The sequence below is a fragment of the Aquarana catesbeiana genome, linkage group LG10, assembly GCF_042186555.1.
Source record: "Aquarana catesbeiana isolate 2022-GZ linkage group LG10, ASM4218655v1, whole genome shotgun sequence".
NCBI classification, from domain to species: domain Eukaryota; kingdom Metazoa; phylum Chordata; class Amphibia; order Anura; family Ranidae; genus Aquarana; species Aquarana catesbeiana.
In genome coordinates, this window is record NC_133333.1 from 2,597,817 (window position 1) to 2,615,918 (window position 18,102).

General features: G+C 48.6%; 1 protein-coding gene across 1 annotated transcript in view; it reads left to right on the forward strand.

Annotated features, from left to right (window-relative positions):
- USP48 (ubiquitin specific peptidase 48) overlaps nt 1-15,890 on the forward strand; it is a gene marked incomplete in the record, with an annotated part of 55,611 nt that extends 39,721 nt beyond the window's left edge. Inside the window, 7 exon segments of the mRNA XM_073601465.1 lie at nt 331-437; nt 514-618; nt 3,959-4,117; nt 4,975-5,100; nt 5,221-5,269; nt 9,878-9,904; nt 15,508-15,890. Of these exon segments, the coding sequence (XP_073457566.1) occupies nt 331-437; nt 514-618; nt 3,959-4,117; nt 4,975-5,100; nt 5,221-5,269; nt 9,878-9,904; nt 15,508-15,530 (596 nt within the window).
- Nucleotides 15,891-18,102: the final 2,212 nt, after the last annotated feature.

Consider the following 18,102-nt stretch of genomic DNA (forward strand, 5'->3'; position numbering starts at 1 on the left):
TTGGATACGTTTTATAACAAAATAGAAAATATCATTTTTATTTTTTCAAAATTTTCGTTTATCACAAACATAAAAAAACAACCCCAGTGTTGATCAAATGGTTGAACACTCCATCCCCTTTATTTATGTCCGAGTTGTAAAATGATACATCGGGGTCTGAAATGAAGGTTGTGTACTGAGATCTCTCCTTCTATCGGATAAATTCACATTTTTGCACCCTGTTTCACCCCTTATTGGTGAAGATACCGTCCCCTCCCCCCAAGCTGTAGTTGTCATGTAGGATCCCCGCTGTATGTTGGGTTTATATTGGGCTGTGTTCTCTTCTCTCAGAGCTTTGTCCGGAGTGCCGGGAAGGATTGCTGTGCCAGCAGGAGCGGGACCTGCGGGAATACGCTCAGGCCACCATCTACATTCATAAAGTGGTGGATAATAAAAAGGTGAGATGTGACTTCCTGAGATCTTCTCCTGAGGAGAATTTCCTGATCTCTGACCCCCCCAATCCTCCCCCTGCAGGTCATGAAGGAGGCGGCACCAGAACTGAATGTCAGCGGTTCTGACCCGGAGGATGAAAGAGAAGAGCCCAGACCAGAAGGGGAGAACGATCCGGACTTCCACCAGGTCAGAACCACCATTTTCATAAAGCCGAATTACCCGATCCTTATCTGTCTGAGTGCTCATTGGTCCAAAAATTGTGAGTGATGCGCCTGAGTTCTAGGAAATCTATCGGCTGCGTCCTTTCTGACGTATTTTATGGAGATGTGTCCTGAGCACCTCCCCGACTTCAGGTCCGTATACACCACGGGGCCGTACACACCACGGGGCCGTACACACCACGGGGCCGTACACACCACGGGGCCGTACACACCACGGGGCCGTACACACCACGGGGCCGTACACACCACGGGGCCGTACACACCACGGGGCCGTACACACCACGGGGCCGTACACACCACAGGTTCTCATCTCCTGTCCTCAGGACCCACTAACAGGCCAGGTTTTCATGATAACTAAGATACATGACAGGTGATCTCATTTGCTGCTCAGTGATTGGAGTATTCTAATCTAATCTGCATCTCCCCCCAAGGTAATACATAAAACCTGGCCTGTTTGTGGGTCCTGAGGACTGGAGATGAGAACCTCTGATATAGAGGTGGGGATCTGCACTCGAGAAAGTGTGACTGGACTACAAGGTGGGGGAGGGGGGGACCACCGATGTGGCTCTGCACGGTCTCTCTGCCGCAGTAACTGGTAGGACTCCAGCGATCCAGTGAATGGATGACACAGCTGTGGAGGCCAAAAAAAAAGCCACAGTGAGGCATCCTGATAGGTAGTTGGGCTTTGGGGGGGATGGTGTATGTGAACATGCTTCATTGTACACCCGGAACATACCTGAAACATGGAGAGCCATTCACACCACAGGAATGCACTCCACGTGTGTTCCAGATGTGTTTTTGATGCATTCCAGTCATTTTGTTATTTTTTTTTTTTACCCTTCTTTTTTTTTATTTTTTTTTCCAGTTATGTGGTGCATTTTTGATGTGTTTTGCCACATTGCGGTGCAGTTCATTGCAGAAAACTTCACTATAACTGACTGCAATGACTTTGCCATTGAAATCCATGTAACATCTTGTCAGTGCGTTTTTTGATGCAGGAAAAACATGCACTGGACTGTATGTGATGTGAACCAGCATGGAGTTGGCTTTTGGCACACTTGCCCTCTGGAAGATTTACCCCCCCCCCCCACCGCCCATATGACCAGGCCATTTTTTTTGCGTTATTTTATCTGACAATTGCGCGGTTGTGCGATGCTGTATACAATTGATGTCCCTTTTTTTTTTCACATAAATAGTTTTTTTGGTGGTATTTGATCACATCTGTGGTTTTTATTTGCGGTATTTGATCAAATCTGTGGTTTTTATTTGCGGTATTTGATCACATCTGTGGTTTTTATTTGCGGTATTTGATCACATCTGTGGTTTTTATTTGCGGTATTTGATCACATCTGTGGTTTTTATTTGCGGTATTTGATCACATCTGTGGTTTTTATTTGCGGTATTTGATCACATCTGTGGTTTTTATTTGCGGTATTTGATCACATCTGTGGTTTTTATTTGCTCTACAGACAAAAGAAGAGCGACAATTTTGAAAACAATATTTTGTTACTTTCTGCTGTAAAACATTCAGTAAAAAATTAAAATTTTCTTCAGAAATTTAGGCCACAATATATTCTGCTATGTTTTTGTTAAAAAAAAAAATTTGCATTAAGTGTATATTAATTGGTTTGCACAAAATTTATAGCGTCTACAAACTATGGGATATTAATCAATATTTTTTTTTTTTTTTACTTTTTATGGCAATGATCAGTGACTTATAGCGGGACTGCGATATCGCAGAGGACGGTCTGACACTGGACATTTTTGTGGGGACCAGTGACACCAATACAATGATCAGTGTTGTCACTGTACTAATGCCAGTGGCTGAGAAGATGTTAAACGGGCGATCAAAGGGTTAACTGTGCTTAACCAGTGTGTGTACTGTGGGGGAGGTGCTCTTTCTATGGAGAGACATGGATCCACTTCCGTGCTTTGCAGAAATACAGGATCCACGTCTTCTCTACTGACAGAAAAATGATCTGCCTTGTTTACATGGATTGCTGTCCTGCCTCTGTGCTGGATGATTGGTGGGTGCTGGTGGACATCTAGTCTGTGGTACCCACTGCTGGACCCCCACTGTGTGTGTATTTATAGATGATATAACTGCTATAGTGTGGACAGGAAGTGGTTGGTGCAGCAGAAAGAACTCTGTGGTTGAAGAGCCAGTCATGTGACTTTGACAGTCACATGACTGAATGTTCTGCCTGTTTTTATTTATTTTTTAAGCCCCCTCTATTCAGTAATAGCTCCATCACCAGTCACAGTTGGCTCAGCACATCTATAAGGATCAGTAGACTTTGGGCTTTCGTTGATGGATATCGGTTTGGGAGACTCCACAGATCCGGGTCGGGTGCAGACGACCTCCTCCTGACCTCCCTCCTGACCTGCATTTGACCTCCTTCAAGTGGGTTTTGCTTTCCTGTAGACTTGCTTGGGAATGCTGAATCCATCGGAGGTGAACAGCAAGGGGTTGGTGCGGGTGTGAGCACTTCGATGTGCTTTATATATGTGCAAGTTGTGTGTTTTCTGTATTGATAACACTCTGCTGTGACTGGGGAAAGGCCCGGCTGCCGCGGCGCTGTGACTGGGAAAGGCCCGGCTGCCGCAGGCGCTGTGACTGGGGAAAGGCCCGGCTGCCGCGGCGCTGTGGCTGGGGAAAGGCCCGGCTGCCGCAGGCGCTGTGACTGGGGAAAGGCCCGGCTGCCGCAGGCGCTGTGACTGGGGAATAGCCCGGCTGCCGCAGGCGCTGTGGCTGGGGAAAGGCCCGGCTGCCGCAGGCGCTGTGGCTGGGGAAAGGCCCGGCTGCCGCAGGCGCTGTGACTGGGGAAAGGCCCGGCTGCCGCGGCGCTGTGGCTGGGGAAAGGCCCGGCTGCCGCAGGCGCTGTGACTGGGGAAAGGCCCGGCTGCCGCAGGCGCTGTGACTGGGGAAAAGCCCGGCTGCCGCAGGCGCTGTGGCTGGGGAAAGGCCCGGCTGCCGCAGGCGCTGTGGCTGGGGAAAGGCCCGGCTGCCGCGGCGCTGTGGCTGGGGAAAGGCCCGGCTGCCGCGGCACTGTGACTGGGGAAAGGCCCGGCTGCCGCGGCGCTGTGGCTGGGGAAAGGCCCGGCTGCCGCGGCGCTGTGGCTGGGGAAAGGCCCGGCTGCCGCGGCGCTGTGGCTGGGGAAAGGCCCGGCTGCTGCTATATATCTATATGTGTTTTATTCTACTTCTGTTCGGAGACGGCAGTTTGCACCTCCATGTTGATTTGCTTTGTGGAAAGATTAGGACTTCTCTGTGGACCACAAACTGATGGTATTTATTCATTCAGACGAACGGTGCAGCGAAGCGACAGAAGGTCTCCATCCAGGGACAGGCATCGTCCTTCCAGAAGCAGGGAATTCGGCGGAGCACACGGCACAGGAAGGTGCGAGGAGAGAAGGCATTGCTGGTCTCTGCTAACCAGACATTGAAGGACCTGAAGATCCAGGTGACGTCCCTCCCCCTCCCCCTCCCCCCGCTGACCTCCGGGGATTGTGGGAAATGTCAGATATTTATGGGACTTTGCTGAATGACTGTTATCACCTTGTAAAATTTCCAGACACCCAGCAGGTAATAAAACGCTCGGGAACAATGCCCAGTGTGCTGCCCCTTTCATCCCACCACCTGCCGCTTAGTGTGGGGCTCCTTGTGAGGGCCCCGATTGTTCTTGGTCACAGAGGGGCCCCAAGATATAAAAGAGAATTGTTCTTCCTGGGGGGGGTGGGGGGGTCCGCATTGCTGACCTCACCGGGAGGAATTTTCTGAAAAGGGTTCATGTTGTGTTCACAGATTGAAGATGATTTACCAAAACTGGTGCAGCTCTGCATGGCGGCCAATCAGCTTCTAACGTCAGCAATGAAGCTTTGATAATAAAACCTGGAAGCTGATTGGTTTCTTTGCAGAGCTGCACCAGATTTTACACTCTCTGGTTTTAGTAAATCTCCCGGCTGTTATCGGCCTCCGTACTGCACTGTCCTGACCCCTAGAAATCTGCGTTGGCTCCATTGTGCGAAACGACGTACCTGTACCTTATTTCATGTATGAGCCACTGGGGGGCGCACAACACAGGGGATGCCAATCAGCGGGTCCAGCCGGCCACCCGCAATCCTTCATCGGAGAGGCAGAACAGCGACCTGACGGGAGAAGATGGAGATCTGTGTTCTGGCTTAGCACAAGATCTCTGTGTGTTCCCAGTCAGAGCACCTCCCCCACACAGTAAGAAGGCACCCCCTAGAGACATATATATACATATAGATATATATATATTCAGGACTCTGTGTGGTAACAGGACTCCTCCCTCCACAGATCATGCACGCCTTCTCGGTGGCTCCATTTGATCAGAACTTGTCTATTGATGGGAGAGTGCTGAATGACGATTGCTCCACATTGGGGGCTCTGGGGATCGTTCCGGAATCTGTCATTGTGTTGAAGGTATTAAACCCCCTTTTATCTTCTATCCTGTAATAAAAGCTGCAGAGGTCTCTCTCTGATTGGATGCTGTGAAGCTGATTGATGTGCAGTAATGAGTCTGCTTTGTTTTCTTCTTGTCAGGCTGACGAGCCGATTGCAGATTACTCAGCGATGGATGATGTCATGCAAGGTGAGTCAATGATAAGGTCCCTGTGAGGGGCCCGGGATTCCTAAATTGTCCCTGTGAGGGGCCCGGGATTCCTGAACCTTCCCTGTGAGGGGCCCGGGATTCCCGAACCTTCCCTGTGAGGGGCCCGGGATTCCCGAACCTTCCCTGTGAGGGGCCCGGGATTCCCGAACCTTCCCTGTGAGGGGCCCGGGATTCCCGAACCTTCCCTGTGAGGGGCCCGGGATTCCCGAACCTTCCCTGTGAGGGGCCCGGGATTCCCGAACCTTCCCTGTGAGGGGCCCGGGATTCCCGAACCTTCCCTGTGAGGGGCCCGGGATCCCTGAACCTTCCCTGTGAGGGGCCCGGGATCCCTGAACCTTCCCTGTGAGGGGCCCGGGATCCCTGAACCTTCCCTGTGAGGGGCCCGGGATCCCTGAACCTTCCCTGTGAGGGGCCCGGGATCCCCGAACCTTCCCTGTGAGGGGCCCGGGATCCCTGAACCTTCCCTGTGAGGGGCCCGGGATCCCTGAACCTTCCCTGTGAGGGGCCCGGGATCCCCGAACCTTCCCTGTGAGGGGCCCGGGATCCCTGAACCTTCCCTGTGAGGGGCCCGGGATCCCTGAACCTTCCCTGTGAGGGGCCCGGGATCCCTGAACCTTCCCTGTGAGGGGCCCGGGATCCCTGAACCTTCCCTGTGAGGGGCCCGGGATCCCTGAACCTTCCCTGTGAGGGGCCCGGGATCCCTGAATCTTCCCTGTGAGGGGCCCGGGATTCCTGAATCTTCCCCGTGAGGGGCTCGGGATCCCTGAACTTTCCCTGTGAGGGGCCCGGGATTCCTGAATCTTCCCTGTGAGGGCCCGGGATTCCTGAATCTTCCCCGTGAGGGGCCCCGGGATTCCCAAACCTTCCCCATGAGGGGCCCCTGACCTGTTGTCTCAGCAGCTCTTTATAGATGTTATCCAGCTGGTTTATGAAGGAACTTTATATAGCGATTGGGGGGAAAAGGTCAGCAGATCTGAGTATTCAGTGAATGACGGGATTGCACAGCTGGGCCGGCGATGTGCTCTTCATTTTTTTTCTTTATGTTACAAGTAGAAAAACAAAACCTCTTTCTCTTGCATTGAAGTGGAGAGGTGAGGGGTTAAACCCCCTGTCGGGTTTTATTGCTGTTTGTGGGGGAGATTCTCTCCCAACTGTTCTGATTACCTTATTAATGGGGATGAGTGATGGATAGTAATGTACAGTGAGAGAAAAAAAGTATTTGATCGGCTGCTGATTTTGTGACAAAGAAACGTTCAGTCTATAATTTTATTGGTGGGTTTATTATAACAGTGAGAGAATAACAACAAAAATATCCAGAAAAACACATTTCATAAAAGTTACAAACTGATTTGCATTTTAATGAGTGAAATAAGTATTTGATCCCCTATCAATCAGCAAGATTTCTGGCTCCCAGGTGTCTTCTATACAGGTAGTGAGCTGAGATTAGGAGCACTCTTCTCTGTCTTCTATACAGGTAATGAGCTGAGATTAGGAGCACTCTTCTCTGTCTTCTATACAGGTAATGAGCTGAGATTAGGAGCACTCTTCTCTGTCTTCTATACAGGTAATGAGCTGAGATTAGGAGCACTCTTCTCTGTCTTCTATACAGGTAATGAGCTGAGATTAGGAGCACTCTTCTCTCTCTCTGTCTCTCTGTCTCTGTCTCTGTCTCTTCTCTCTCTCTCTCTCTCTCTCTCTCTCTCTCTCTCTCTCTCTCTTAAAGGGAGTGCTCCTAATCTCAGCTTGTTACCTGTATAAAAGACTGCTGTCCACAGAATCAATCAGATTCCAATCTCTCCACCATGGCCAACACCAAAGAGCTGTCCAAGGATGTCGGGGAGAAGATTGTAGACCTACACAAGGCTGGAATGGGCTACAAGACCATCGCCGCCAAGCAGCTTGGTGAGAGGGTGACAACAGTTGTTGGGATTATTCACAAATGGAAGAAACACAAAATAACGATCGATCTCCCTCGGTCTGGGGCTCCATACAAGGTCTCACCTCGTGGAGGTTCAATGATCATGAGAACGGTGAGGGATCAGCCCAGAACTACACGGGAGAATCTTGTCAATGATCTCAGCTGGGACCATAGTCACCAAGAAAACAATCGGTAACACACTACACCGTGAAGGACTGAAATCCTGCAGCCCCCGCAAGGTCCTCCTGCTCAGGAAATCACATGTACAGGTCCGTCTGAAGATTACTAATGAACATCGAATGATTCCGAGGAGAACTGGGGGAAAGTGTTGTGGTCAGAGGAGACCAAAATCGAGATCTTTGGCATCAACTCAACTCGTCGTGTTTGGAGGAGGAGTAATGCTGCCTATGACCCCAAGAATACCATCCCCCACCATCATACATGGAGGTCCTATGACCCCAAGAACACCATCCCCCACCGTCATACATGGAGGTCCTATGACCCCAAGAACCCCATCCCCCACCGTCATACATGGAGGTCCTATGACCCCAAGAACCCCATCCCCCACCGTCATACATGGAGGTCCTATGACCCCAAGAACCCCATCCCCCACCGTCATACATGGAGGTCCTATGACCCCAAGAACCCCATCCCCCACCGTCATACATGGAGGTCCTATGACCCCAAGAACCCCATCCCCCACCGTCATACATGGAGGTCCTATGACCCCAAGAACCCCATCCCCCACCGTCATACATGGAGGTCCTATGACCCCAAGAACACCATCCCCCACCGTCATACATGGAGGTCCTATGACCCCAAGAACACCATCCCCCACCGTCATACATGGAGGTCCTATGACCCCAAGAACACCATCCCCCACCGTCATACATGGAGGTCCTATGACCCCAAGAACACCATCCCCCACTGTCATACATGGAGGTGGAGACATTATACTTTGGGGGTGTTTTTCTGCTAAGAGGACAGGACAACTTCATCGCATCAAAGGGACGATGGACAGGGCCATGTACCATCAAATCTTGGGTGAGAACCTCCTTCCCTCAGCCAGAACACTGAAGATGGGTCATGGATGGGTCTTCCAGCATGACAATGACCCAAAACACATGGCCAAGGCAACAAAGAAGTGGCTCAAGAAGCACATGAAGGTCCTGGAGTGGCTTAGCCGGTCTCCAGACCTTAATCCCATAGAAAATATGTGGAGGGAGCTGAAGGTTCGAGTTTCCAAATGTTATCCTGGAAACCTTAATGACTTGGAGAAGATCTGCAAAGAGGACAAAATTCCTCCTGAGATGTGTGCAAACCTGGAGGCCAACTCCAAGAAACGTCTGACCTCTGTGATCACCAACAAGGGTTTCTACACAAACTACTAAGTCATGTTTTGTGAAGGGATCAAATACTTATTTCACTCATTAAAATGCAAATCAATTTATAACTTTTTTGAAATGTATTTTTCTGGATATTTTTGTTGTTATTCTCTCACTGTTATAATAAACCCACCAATAAAATTATAGACTGATTGTTTCTTTGTCAGCGGGCAAACGTACAAAATCAGCAGGGGGTCAAATACTTCCCCCCCCCCCCCCCCCCCCCCCTCACTGTAATGGGTGAGGAATAAATATAATATTATTTATTATTATTTTTATTCTTCCTCGCTCATATTATACCTCAGTCTCCTTCCTATTATTGTTGTTATACCTCACATTCCAATTAATATTATATAATGAGAGTGAGGTATAATATGAGGATGAGCTACAATAATAAATATAACGGGAATGAGAGATCTAATAAATATTACAGATATGAGCGGTATAATGATGAATATAGGGGGGTGAGCGATGGACGGGACATCCAAACCCTTCCGTTGTCTCCATGCAGAGAATAGAGAACATCCTGTGTTGGGGACGTCGGTTTCTCAGGCCGGAATCACATTGGATGAGTTTTTCCCCCCCATCCAAATCTCATCACATGAATGTGAACGGCTTTCAATGGAGCGCGGTCTGACCTGTGCGGGGCGCTATGAAAAGGGTCCTGTGCTTTTCAGTCCGGTTCCGATGGGAATTCGGGTAAAAATTTGCACCTGAAGCGATTAACCGGAATGTTCCGGACTGCAAAATGCATATATGTGTGACCCCCCCCCCCCCCCCCCCCCGACCTCAAACTGGAATCCCCCTCACATGGGAAGGAGATCCTCTGCCTTGTGCTGAGTGTACAGGAAATGATGGGAAATCTCCTCCCTAATGATAGACAAATCTCCTCTCTAATGATAGACAAATCTCCTCTCTAATGATAGACAAATCTCCTCCCTAATGACAGACAAATCTCCTCCCTAATGATAGACAAATCTCCTCCCTAATGATAGACAAATCTCCTCCCTAATGACAGACAAATCTCCTCCCTAATGACAGACAAATCTCCTCCCTAATGACAGACAAATCTCCTCCCTAATGACAGACAAATCTCCTCCCTAATGATAGACAAATCTCCTCCCTAATGATAGACAAATCTCCTCCCGTACTCCACACACTATAGAGGGGGGGAGATTTGTGTTCCTTAAACTGATAAATCATTTATTAGAGAACTTTTTATCATCAGGAGATCCAAATCTTCATATAGTAATCATCTAATCTGTTCTGTTATTTCCCCCGCAGTCTGTATGCCTGAGGAAGGATTTAAAGGTAAGGAAAGAGCGTGTTACCTTTAACTACACTAACAATACCGCTTTATACGACGCACTGTGTGATAGAATACTGTACCCCGCTTTATACGACGCACCGTGTGATAGAATACTGTACCCCGCTTTGTACGACGCACTGTGTGATAGAATACTGTACCCCGCTTTGTACGACGCACCATGTGATAGAATACTGTACCCCGCTTTATACGACGCACCGTGTGATAGAATACTGTACCCCGCTTTGTACGACGCACCATGTGATAGAATACTGTACCCCGCTTTATACGACGCACCGTGTGATAGAATACTGTACCCCGCTTTGTACGACGCACTGTGTGATAGAATACTGTACCCCGCTTTGTACGACGCACTGTGTGATAGAATACTGTACCCCGCTTTATACGACGCACCGTGTGATAGAATACTGTACCCCGCTTTGTACGACGCACCGCGTGATAGAATACTGTACCCCGCTTTATACGACGCACCGTGTGATAGAATACTGTACCCCGCTTTGTACGACGCACCGCGTGATAGAATACTGTACCCCGCTTTATACGACGCACCGTGTGATAGAATACTGTACCCCGCTTTGTACGACGCACTGTGTGATAGAATACTGTACCCCGCTTTGTACGACGCACCGCGTGATAGAATACTGTACCCCGCTTTGTACGACGCACCATGTGATAGAATACTGTACCCCGCTTTATACGACGCACCGTGTGATAGAATACTGTACCCCGCTTTGTACGACGCACTGTGTGATAGAATACTGTACCCCGCTTTGTACGACGTACCGTGTGATAGAATACTGTACCCCGCTTTGTACGACGCATCGTGTGATAGAATACTGTACCCCGCTTTGTACGACGCACTGTGTGATAGAATACTGTACCCCGCTTTATACGACGCACCGTGTGATAGAATACTGTACCCCGCTTTGTACGACGCACCGCGTGATAGAATACTGTACCCCGCTTTATACGACGCACCGTGTGATAGAATACTGTACCCCGCTTTGTACGACGCACTGTGTGATAGAATACTGTACCCCGCTTTGTACGACGCACCGCGTGATAGAATACTGTACCCCGCTTTGTACGACGCACCATGTGATAGAATACTGTACCCCGCTTTATACGACGCACCGTGTGATAGAATACTGTACCCCGCTTTGTACGACGCACTGTGTGATAGAATACTGTACCCCGCTTTGTACGACGCACCATGTGATAGAATACTGTACCCCGCTTTATACGACGCACCGTGTGATAGAATACTGTACCCCGCTTTGTACGACGCACTGTGTGATAGAATACTGTACCCCGCTTTGTACGACGCACCGCGTGATAGAATACTGTACCCCGCTTTATACGACGCACCGTGTGATAGAATACTGTACCCCGCTTTGTACGACGCACTGTGTGATAGAATACTGTACCCCGCTTTGTACGACGCACCGCGTGATAGAATACTGTACCCCGCTTTGTACGACGCACCATGTGATAGAATACTGTACCCCGCTTTGTACGACGCACCGTGTGATAGAATACTGTACCCCGCTTTGTACGACGCACCGTGTGATAGAATACTGTACCCCGCTTTATACGACGCACCGTGTGATAGAATACTGTACCCCGCTTTGTACGACGCACCATGTGATAGAATACTGTACCCCGCTTTGTACGACGCACCGTGTGATAGAATACTGTACCCCGCTTTGTACGACGCACCGTGTGATAGAATACTGTACCCCGCTTTATACGACGCACCGTGTGATAGAATACTGTACCCCGCTTTGTACGACGCACCATGTGATAGAATACTGTACCCCGCTTTGTACGACGCACCATGTGATAGAATACTGTACCCCGCTTTGTACGACGCACCATGTGATAGAATACTGTACCCCCGCTTTGTACGACGCACCGCGTGATAGAATACTGTACCCCGCTTTGTACAACGCATCGTGTGATAGAATACTGTACCCCGCTTTGTACGACGCATCGTGTGATAGAATACTGTACCCCGCTTTGTACGACGCACCATGTGATAGAATACTGTACCCCGCTTTATACGACGCACCGTGTGATAGAATACTGTACCCCGCTTTGTACGACGCACTGTGTGATAGAATACTGTACCCCGCTTTGTACGACGCACCATGTGATAGAATACTGTACCCCGCTTTATACGACGCACCGTGTGATAGAATACTGTACCCCCGCTTTGTACGACGCACCATGTGATAGAATACTGTACCCCGCTTTATACGACGCACCGTGTGATAGAATACTGTACCCCGCTTTGTACGACGCACTGTGTGATAGAATACTGTACCCCGCTTTGTACGACGCACTGTGTGATAGAATACTGTACCCCGCTTTATACGACGCACCGTGTGATAGAATACTGTACCCCGCTTTGTACGACGCACCGCGTGATAGAATACTGTACCCCGCTTTATACGACGCACCGTGTGATAGAATACTGTACCCCGCTTTGTACGACGCACCGCGTGATAGAATACTGTACCCCGCTTTATACGACGCACCGTGTGATAGAATACTGTACCCCGCTTTGTACGACGCACTGTGTGATAGAATACTGTACCCCGCTTTGTACGACGCACCGCGTGATAGAATACTGTACCCCGCTTTGTACGACGCACCATGTGATAGAATACTGTACCCCGCTTTATACGACGCACCGTGTGATAGAATACTGTACCCCGCTTTGTACGACGCACTGTGTGATAGAATACTGTACCCCGCTTTGTACGACGTACCGTGTGATAGAATACTGTACCCCGCTTTGTACGACGCATCGTGTGATAGAATACTGTACCCCGCTTTGTACGACGCACTGTGTGATAGAATACTGTACCCCCGCTTTATACGACGCACCGTGTGATAGAATACTGTACCCCGCTTTGTACGACGCACCGCGTGATAGAATACTGTACCCCGCTTTATACGACGCACCGTGTGATAGAATACTGTACCCCGCTTTGTACGACGCACTGTGTGATAGAATACTGTACCCCGCTTTGTACGACGCACCGCGTGATAGAATACTGTACCCCGCTTTGTACGACGCACCATGTGATAGAATACTGTACCCCGCTTTATACGACGCACCGTGTGATAGAATACTGTACCCCGCTTTGTACGACGCACTGTGTGATAGAATACTGTACCCCGCTTTGTACGACGCACCATGTGATAGAATACTGTACCCCGCTTTATACGACGCACCGTGTGATAGAATACTGTACCCCGCTTTGTACGACGCACTGTGTGATAGAATACTGTACCCCGCTTTGTACGACGCACCGCGTGATAGAATACTGTACCCCGCTTTATACGACGCACCGTGTGATAGAATACTGTACCCCGCTTTGTACGACGCACTGTGTGATAGAATACTGTACCCCGCTTTGTACGACGCACCGCGTGATAGAATACTGTACCCCGCTTTGTACGACGCACCATGTGATAGAATACTGTACCCCGCTTTGTACGACGCACCGTGTGATAGAATACTGTACCCCGCTTTGTACGACGCACCGTGTGATAGAATACTGTACCCCGCTTTATACGACGCACCGTGTGATAGAATACTGTACCCCGCTTTGTACGACGCACCATGTGATAGAATACTGTACCCCGCTTTGTACGACGCACCGTGTGATAGAATACTGTACCCCGCTTTGTACGACGCACCGTGTGATAGAATACTGTACCCCGCTTTATACGACGCACCGTGTGATAGAATACTGTACCCCGCTTTGTACGACGCACCATGTGATAGAATACTGTACCCCGCTTTGTACGACGCACCATGTGATAGAATACTGTACCCCGCTTTGTACGACGCACCGCGTGATAGAATACTGTACCCCGCTTTGTACAACGCATCGTGTGATAGAATACTGTACCCCGCTTTGTACGACGCACTGTGTGATAGAATACTGTACCCCGCTTTGTACAACGCATCGTGTGATAGAATACTGTACCCCGCTTTGTACAACGCATCGTGTGATAGAATACTGTACCCCGCTTTGTACGACGCACTGTGTGATAGAATACTGTACCCCGCTTTGTACGACGCACTGTGTGATAGAATACTGTACCCCGCTTTGTACAACGCACCGTGTGATAGAATACTGTACCCCGCTTTGTACGACGCACCGCGTGATAGAATACTGTACCCCGCTTTGTACGTCGCACTGTGTGATAGAATACTGTACCCCGCTTTGTACGTCGCACTGTGTGATAGAATACTGTACCCCGCTTTGTACGACGCACCGTGTGATAGAATACTGTACCCCGCTTTGTACGACGCACCATGTGATAGAATACTGTACCCCGCTTTGTACGACGCACTGTGTGATAGAATACTGTACCCCGCTTTGTACGACGCATCGTGTGATAGAATACTGTACCCCGCTTTGTACGACGCACCGTGTGATAGAATACTGTACCCCGCTTTGTACGACGCACCGTGTGATAGAATACTGTACCCCGCTTTGTACGACGCATCGTGTGATAGAATACTGTACCCCGCTTTGTACGACGCACCTCTTGACAGAATACTGTACCCCGCTTTGTACGACGCACCTCTTGACAGAATACTGTACCCCGCTTTGTACGACGCACCGTGTGATAGAATACTGTACCCCGCTTTGTACGACGCACCATGTGATAGAATACTGTACCCCGCTTTGTACGACGCACCATGTGATAGAATACTGTACCCCGCTTTATACGACGCATCGTGTGATAGAATACTGTACCCCGCTTTGTACGACGCACTGTGTGATAGAATACTGTACCCCGCTTTGTACAACGCACCGTGTGATAGAATACTGTACCCCGCTTTGTACGACGCACCATGTGATAGAATACTGTACCCCGCTTTGTACGACGCATCGTGTGATAGAATACTGTACCCCGCTTTGTACGACGCACCGTGTGATAGAATACTGTACCCCGCTTTGTACGACGCACCGTGTGATAGAATACTGTACCCCGCTTTGTACGACGCATCGTGTGATAGAATACTGTACCCCGCTTTGTACGACGCACCTCTTGACAGAATACTGTACCCCGCTTTGTACGACGCACCTCTTGACAGAATACTGTACCCCGCTTTGTACGACGCACCGTGTGATAGAATACTGTACCCCGCTTTGTACGACGCACCGTGTGATAGAATACTGTACCCCGCTTTGTACGACGCACCATGTGATAGAATACTGTACCCCGCTTTGTACGACGCACCATGTGATAGAATACTGTACCCCGCTTTGTACGACGCACCGTGTGATAGAATACTGTACCCCGCTTTGTACGACGCACCATGTGATAGAATACTGTACCCCGCTTTGTACGACGCACCATGTGATAGAATACTGTACCCCGCTTTATACGACGCACCGTGTGATAGAATACTGTACCCCGCTTTGTACAACGCACCGTGTGATAGAATACTGTACCCCGCTTTGTACGACGCACCTCTTGACAGAATACTGTACCCCGCTTTGTACGATGTATCGCTCTCCATGTTTTAATCGTTGTCGCGGTTTGTCGTTGTCAGGAACGGGTCTCCTGGGACATTAACGCTGCTGGCCCCCCGCAGTGGTTGCTGTAACCTGGAAGACGATGCCACAGAGAACCCCGATTCTGGCTCTTCCAGGGGGCCCCGGGCCCCTCTTCTACTCCAAATATTGCCTTACAATGAAGATAGCAGATTGCACTGAAGGACTGCTTATATAGAAGGAAGTACTCTACTTTTTATATGTAAATAAAGACGCTGGTGATGGGTGTGTCCGCCGTCTGCACATATATATATGTATAGAGATCTTGTTTACATTCTGTGTGATGTATCCCCGCAGCGGCTTCTGTCTGTAATATACAATTACTGTGCTGACATCTTCTGGCCTGCTTCAAAGTCATTCAAATAAAAAAAATTTAATGCGTTTTCTTCTGTCATCCATCACTTTTTTTTTTTGTTTTTCAGTATAATTGCCGCTAGTAATAATCGAATGTAAAATCTACCAGACTGTATCGATCAACTCGGGTACATTCAACCTGCCCATACACGGTTCAAATGTCAGCCGGTTCCTGCTGAAACGTCTATGACCGGCTCTTAGTTACAATACGATTATTGTGAGATCCGGTCAGTGACCGATTTCTAGAAGGATCCAAGTTTCTGAACTCTACCCATCCTGTGTGTATATACAGTTGTGCTCATAAGTTTACATACCCCAGTCCTTAATACCGTGTATTGCCCCCTTTGCCATCAATGACAGATTGAAGTCTTTTGTGGTATTTGTGGATGAGGCTCTTTATCTTCTCAGATGGTTCCTCTTGGTAAAAAGCCTCCAGTTCCTGGAAATTCTTGGGCTGTCTTCCATGAACGGCACGTTTGAGTTCTCCCCAGAGGGGCTCAATGATACTGAGGTCAGGAGACTGAGATGGCCCCTCCAGAACCTTCACTTTATTCTGCTGTAGCCAATGACAGGTGGACTTGGTCTTGTGTTTTGGATTATTTTTATTTTATTTATTTCAGGTACTTATATAGCGCTGTCAATTTATACATCGCTTTACATATACATTATACATTCACATCAGTCCCTACACCCTCAAGGAGCTTACAATCTAATGTCCCCAACTCACATTCATACATACTAGGGCCCATTTAGACAGGATCCAATTACCCTACCAGCATGTCTTTGGAGTGTGGGAGGAAACCGGAGAACCCGGAGGAAACCCAACACAGGGAGAACATGCAAACTCCAGGCAGGTAGTGTCGTGGTCGGGATTCGAACCAGCGACCCTTCTTACTGCTAGGCGAGAGTGCTACCCACTACACCACTGTGCCGCTGTGGATCATTGTCATGTTGGAATGTCCAAGTCCGTCCCATGCACAGCTTCCTGACTGATGAATGAAATGTTCCTCCAGTATTTTTTGATAACATTCTGCATTCATCTTGCCATCAATTTTGACCAAATTTCCTGTGCCTTTGTAGCTCACATATTCCCAAAACATCAGCGATCCACCTCCGTGTTTCACAGTAGGGATGGTGGACCTTTTATCATAGGCCTTGTTGTCTCCTCTCCAAATGTAGTGTTTATGGTTGTGGCCAAAAAGCTCAGTTTTGGTCTCGTCACTCCAAATGACTTTGTGGCAGAAGGTTTGAGGCTTGTCTCTGTGCTGTTTGGTGTATTGTAAGTGGGATACTTTGTGACATTTACGTAGTAATGTCTTTCTTCTGGAGACTCGACCATGCAGCCCATCTTTCTTCTGGAGACTCGACCATGCAGCCCATCTTTCTTCTGGAGACTCGACCATGCAGACCATCTTTCTTCTGGAGACTCGACCATGCAGCCCATCTTTCTTCAAGTGCCTCCTTATTGTCCATCTTGAAACAGCCACACCACATGTTTTCAGAGAGTCCTGTGTTTCACCTGAAGTTATTTGTGGGGTTTTCTTTGCATCCCGAACAATTTTCCTGGCAGTTGTGGCTGAAATTTTAGTTGGTCTACCTGACCGTGGTTTGGTTTCACCAGAACCCCTCATTTTCCACTTCTTGGTTAGAGTTTGAACACTGCTGATTGGCATTCCCGATTCCTTGGATATCTTTTTATATCCCTTTCCTGTTTTATACAGTTCAACTACCTTTTCCCGCAGATCCTTTGACAATTCTTTTGCTTTCCCCATGACTCAGAATCCAGAAACATCAGTGCAGCACTGGATGAAAGATGCAAGGGTCTGTCAGGAGTCCAGAAACTCAGTGACCTTTTATACACACACTAATTACAAACAGATCACAGGTGAGGATGGTTACCTTTAATAGCCATTCAAACCCCTTTGTGTCAACTTGTGTGCATCTTATCAGGCCAAAATCACCAGGGTATGTAAACTTTTGATCAGGGTCATTTGGGTAGTTTGTCATTATGATATAAAAAGAGTAAACACAGATGATTGATAATAAATGGCTTCAGCCATATATAGACCTGTATACTATCTACACCTACCTGTGTGTGTGTGTGTATGTATATATATTATATAGTGTGTGTATATGTGTATATATATAATGTATGTATATATATTATATTTGTGTGTGGTACACTTGGAAATCTCTTCCTGCAGGCAGATTGTGTCGGCACACAGTACCCACTAAGCTAT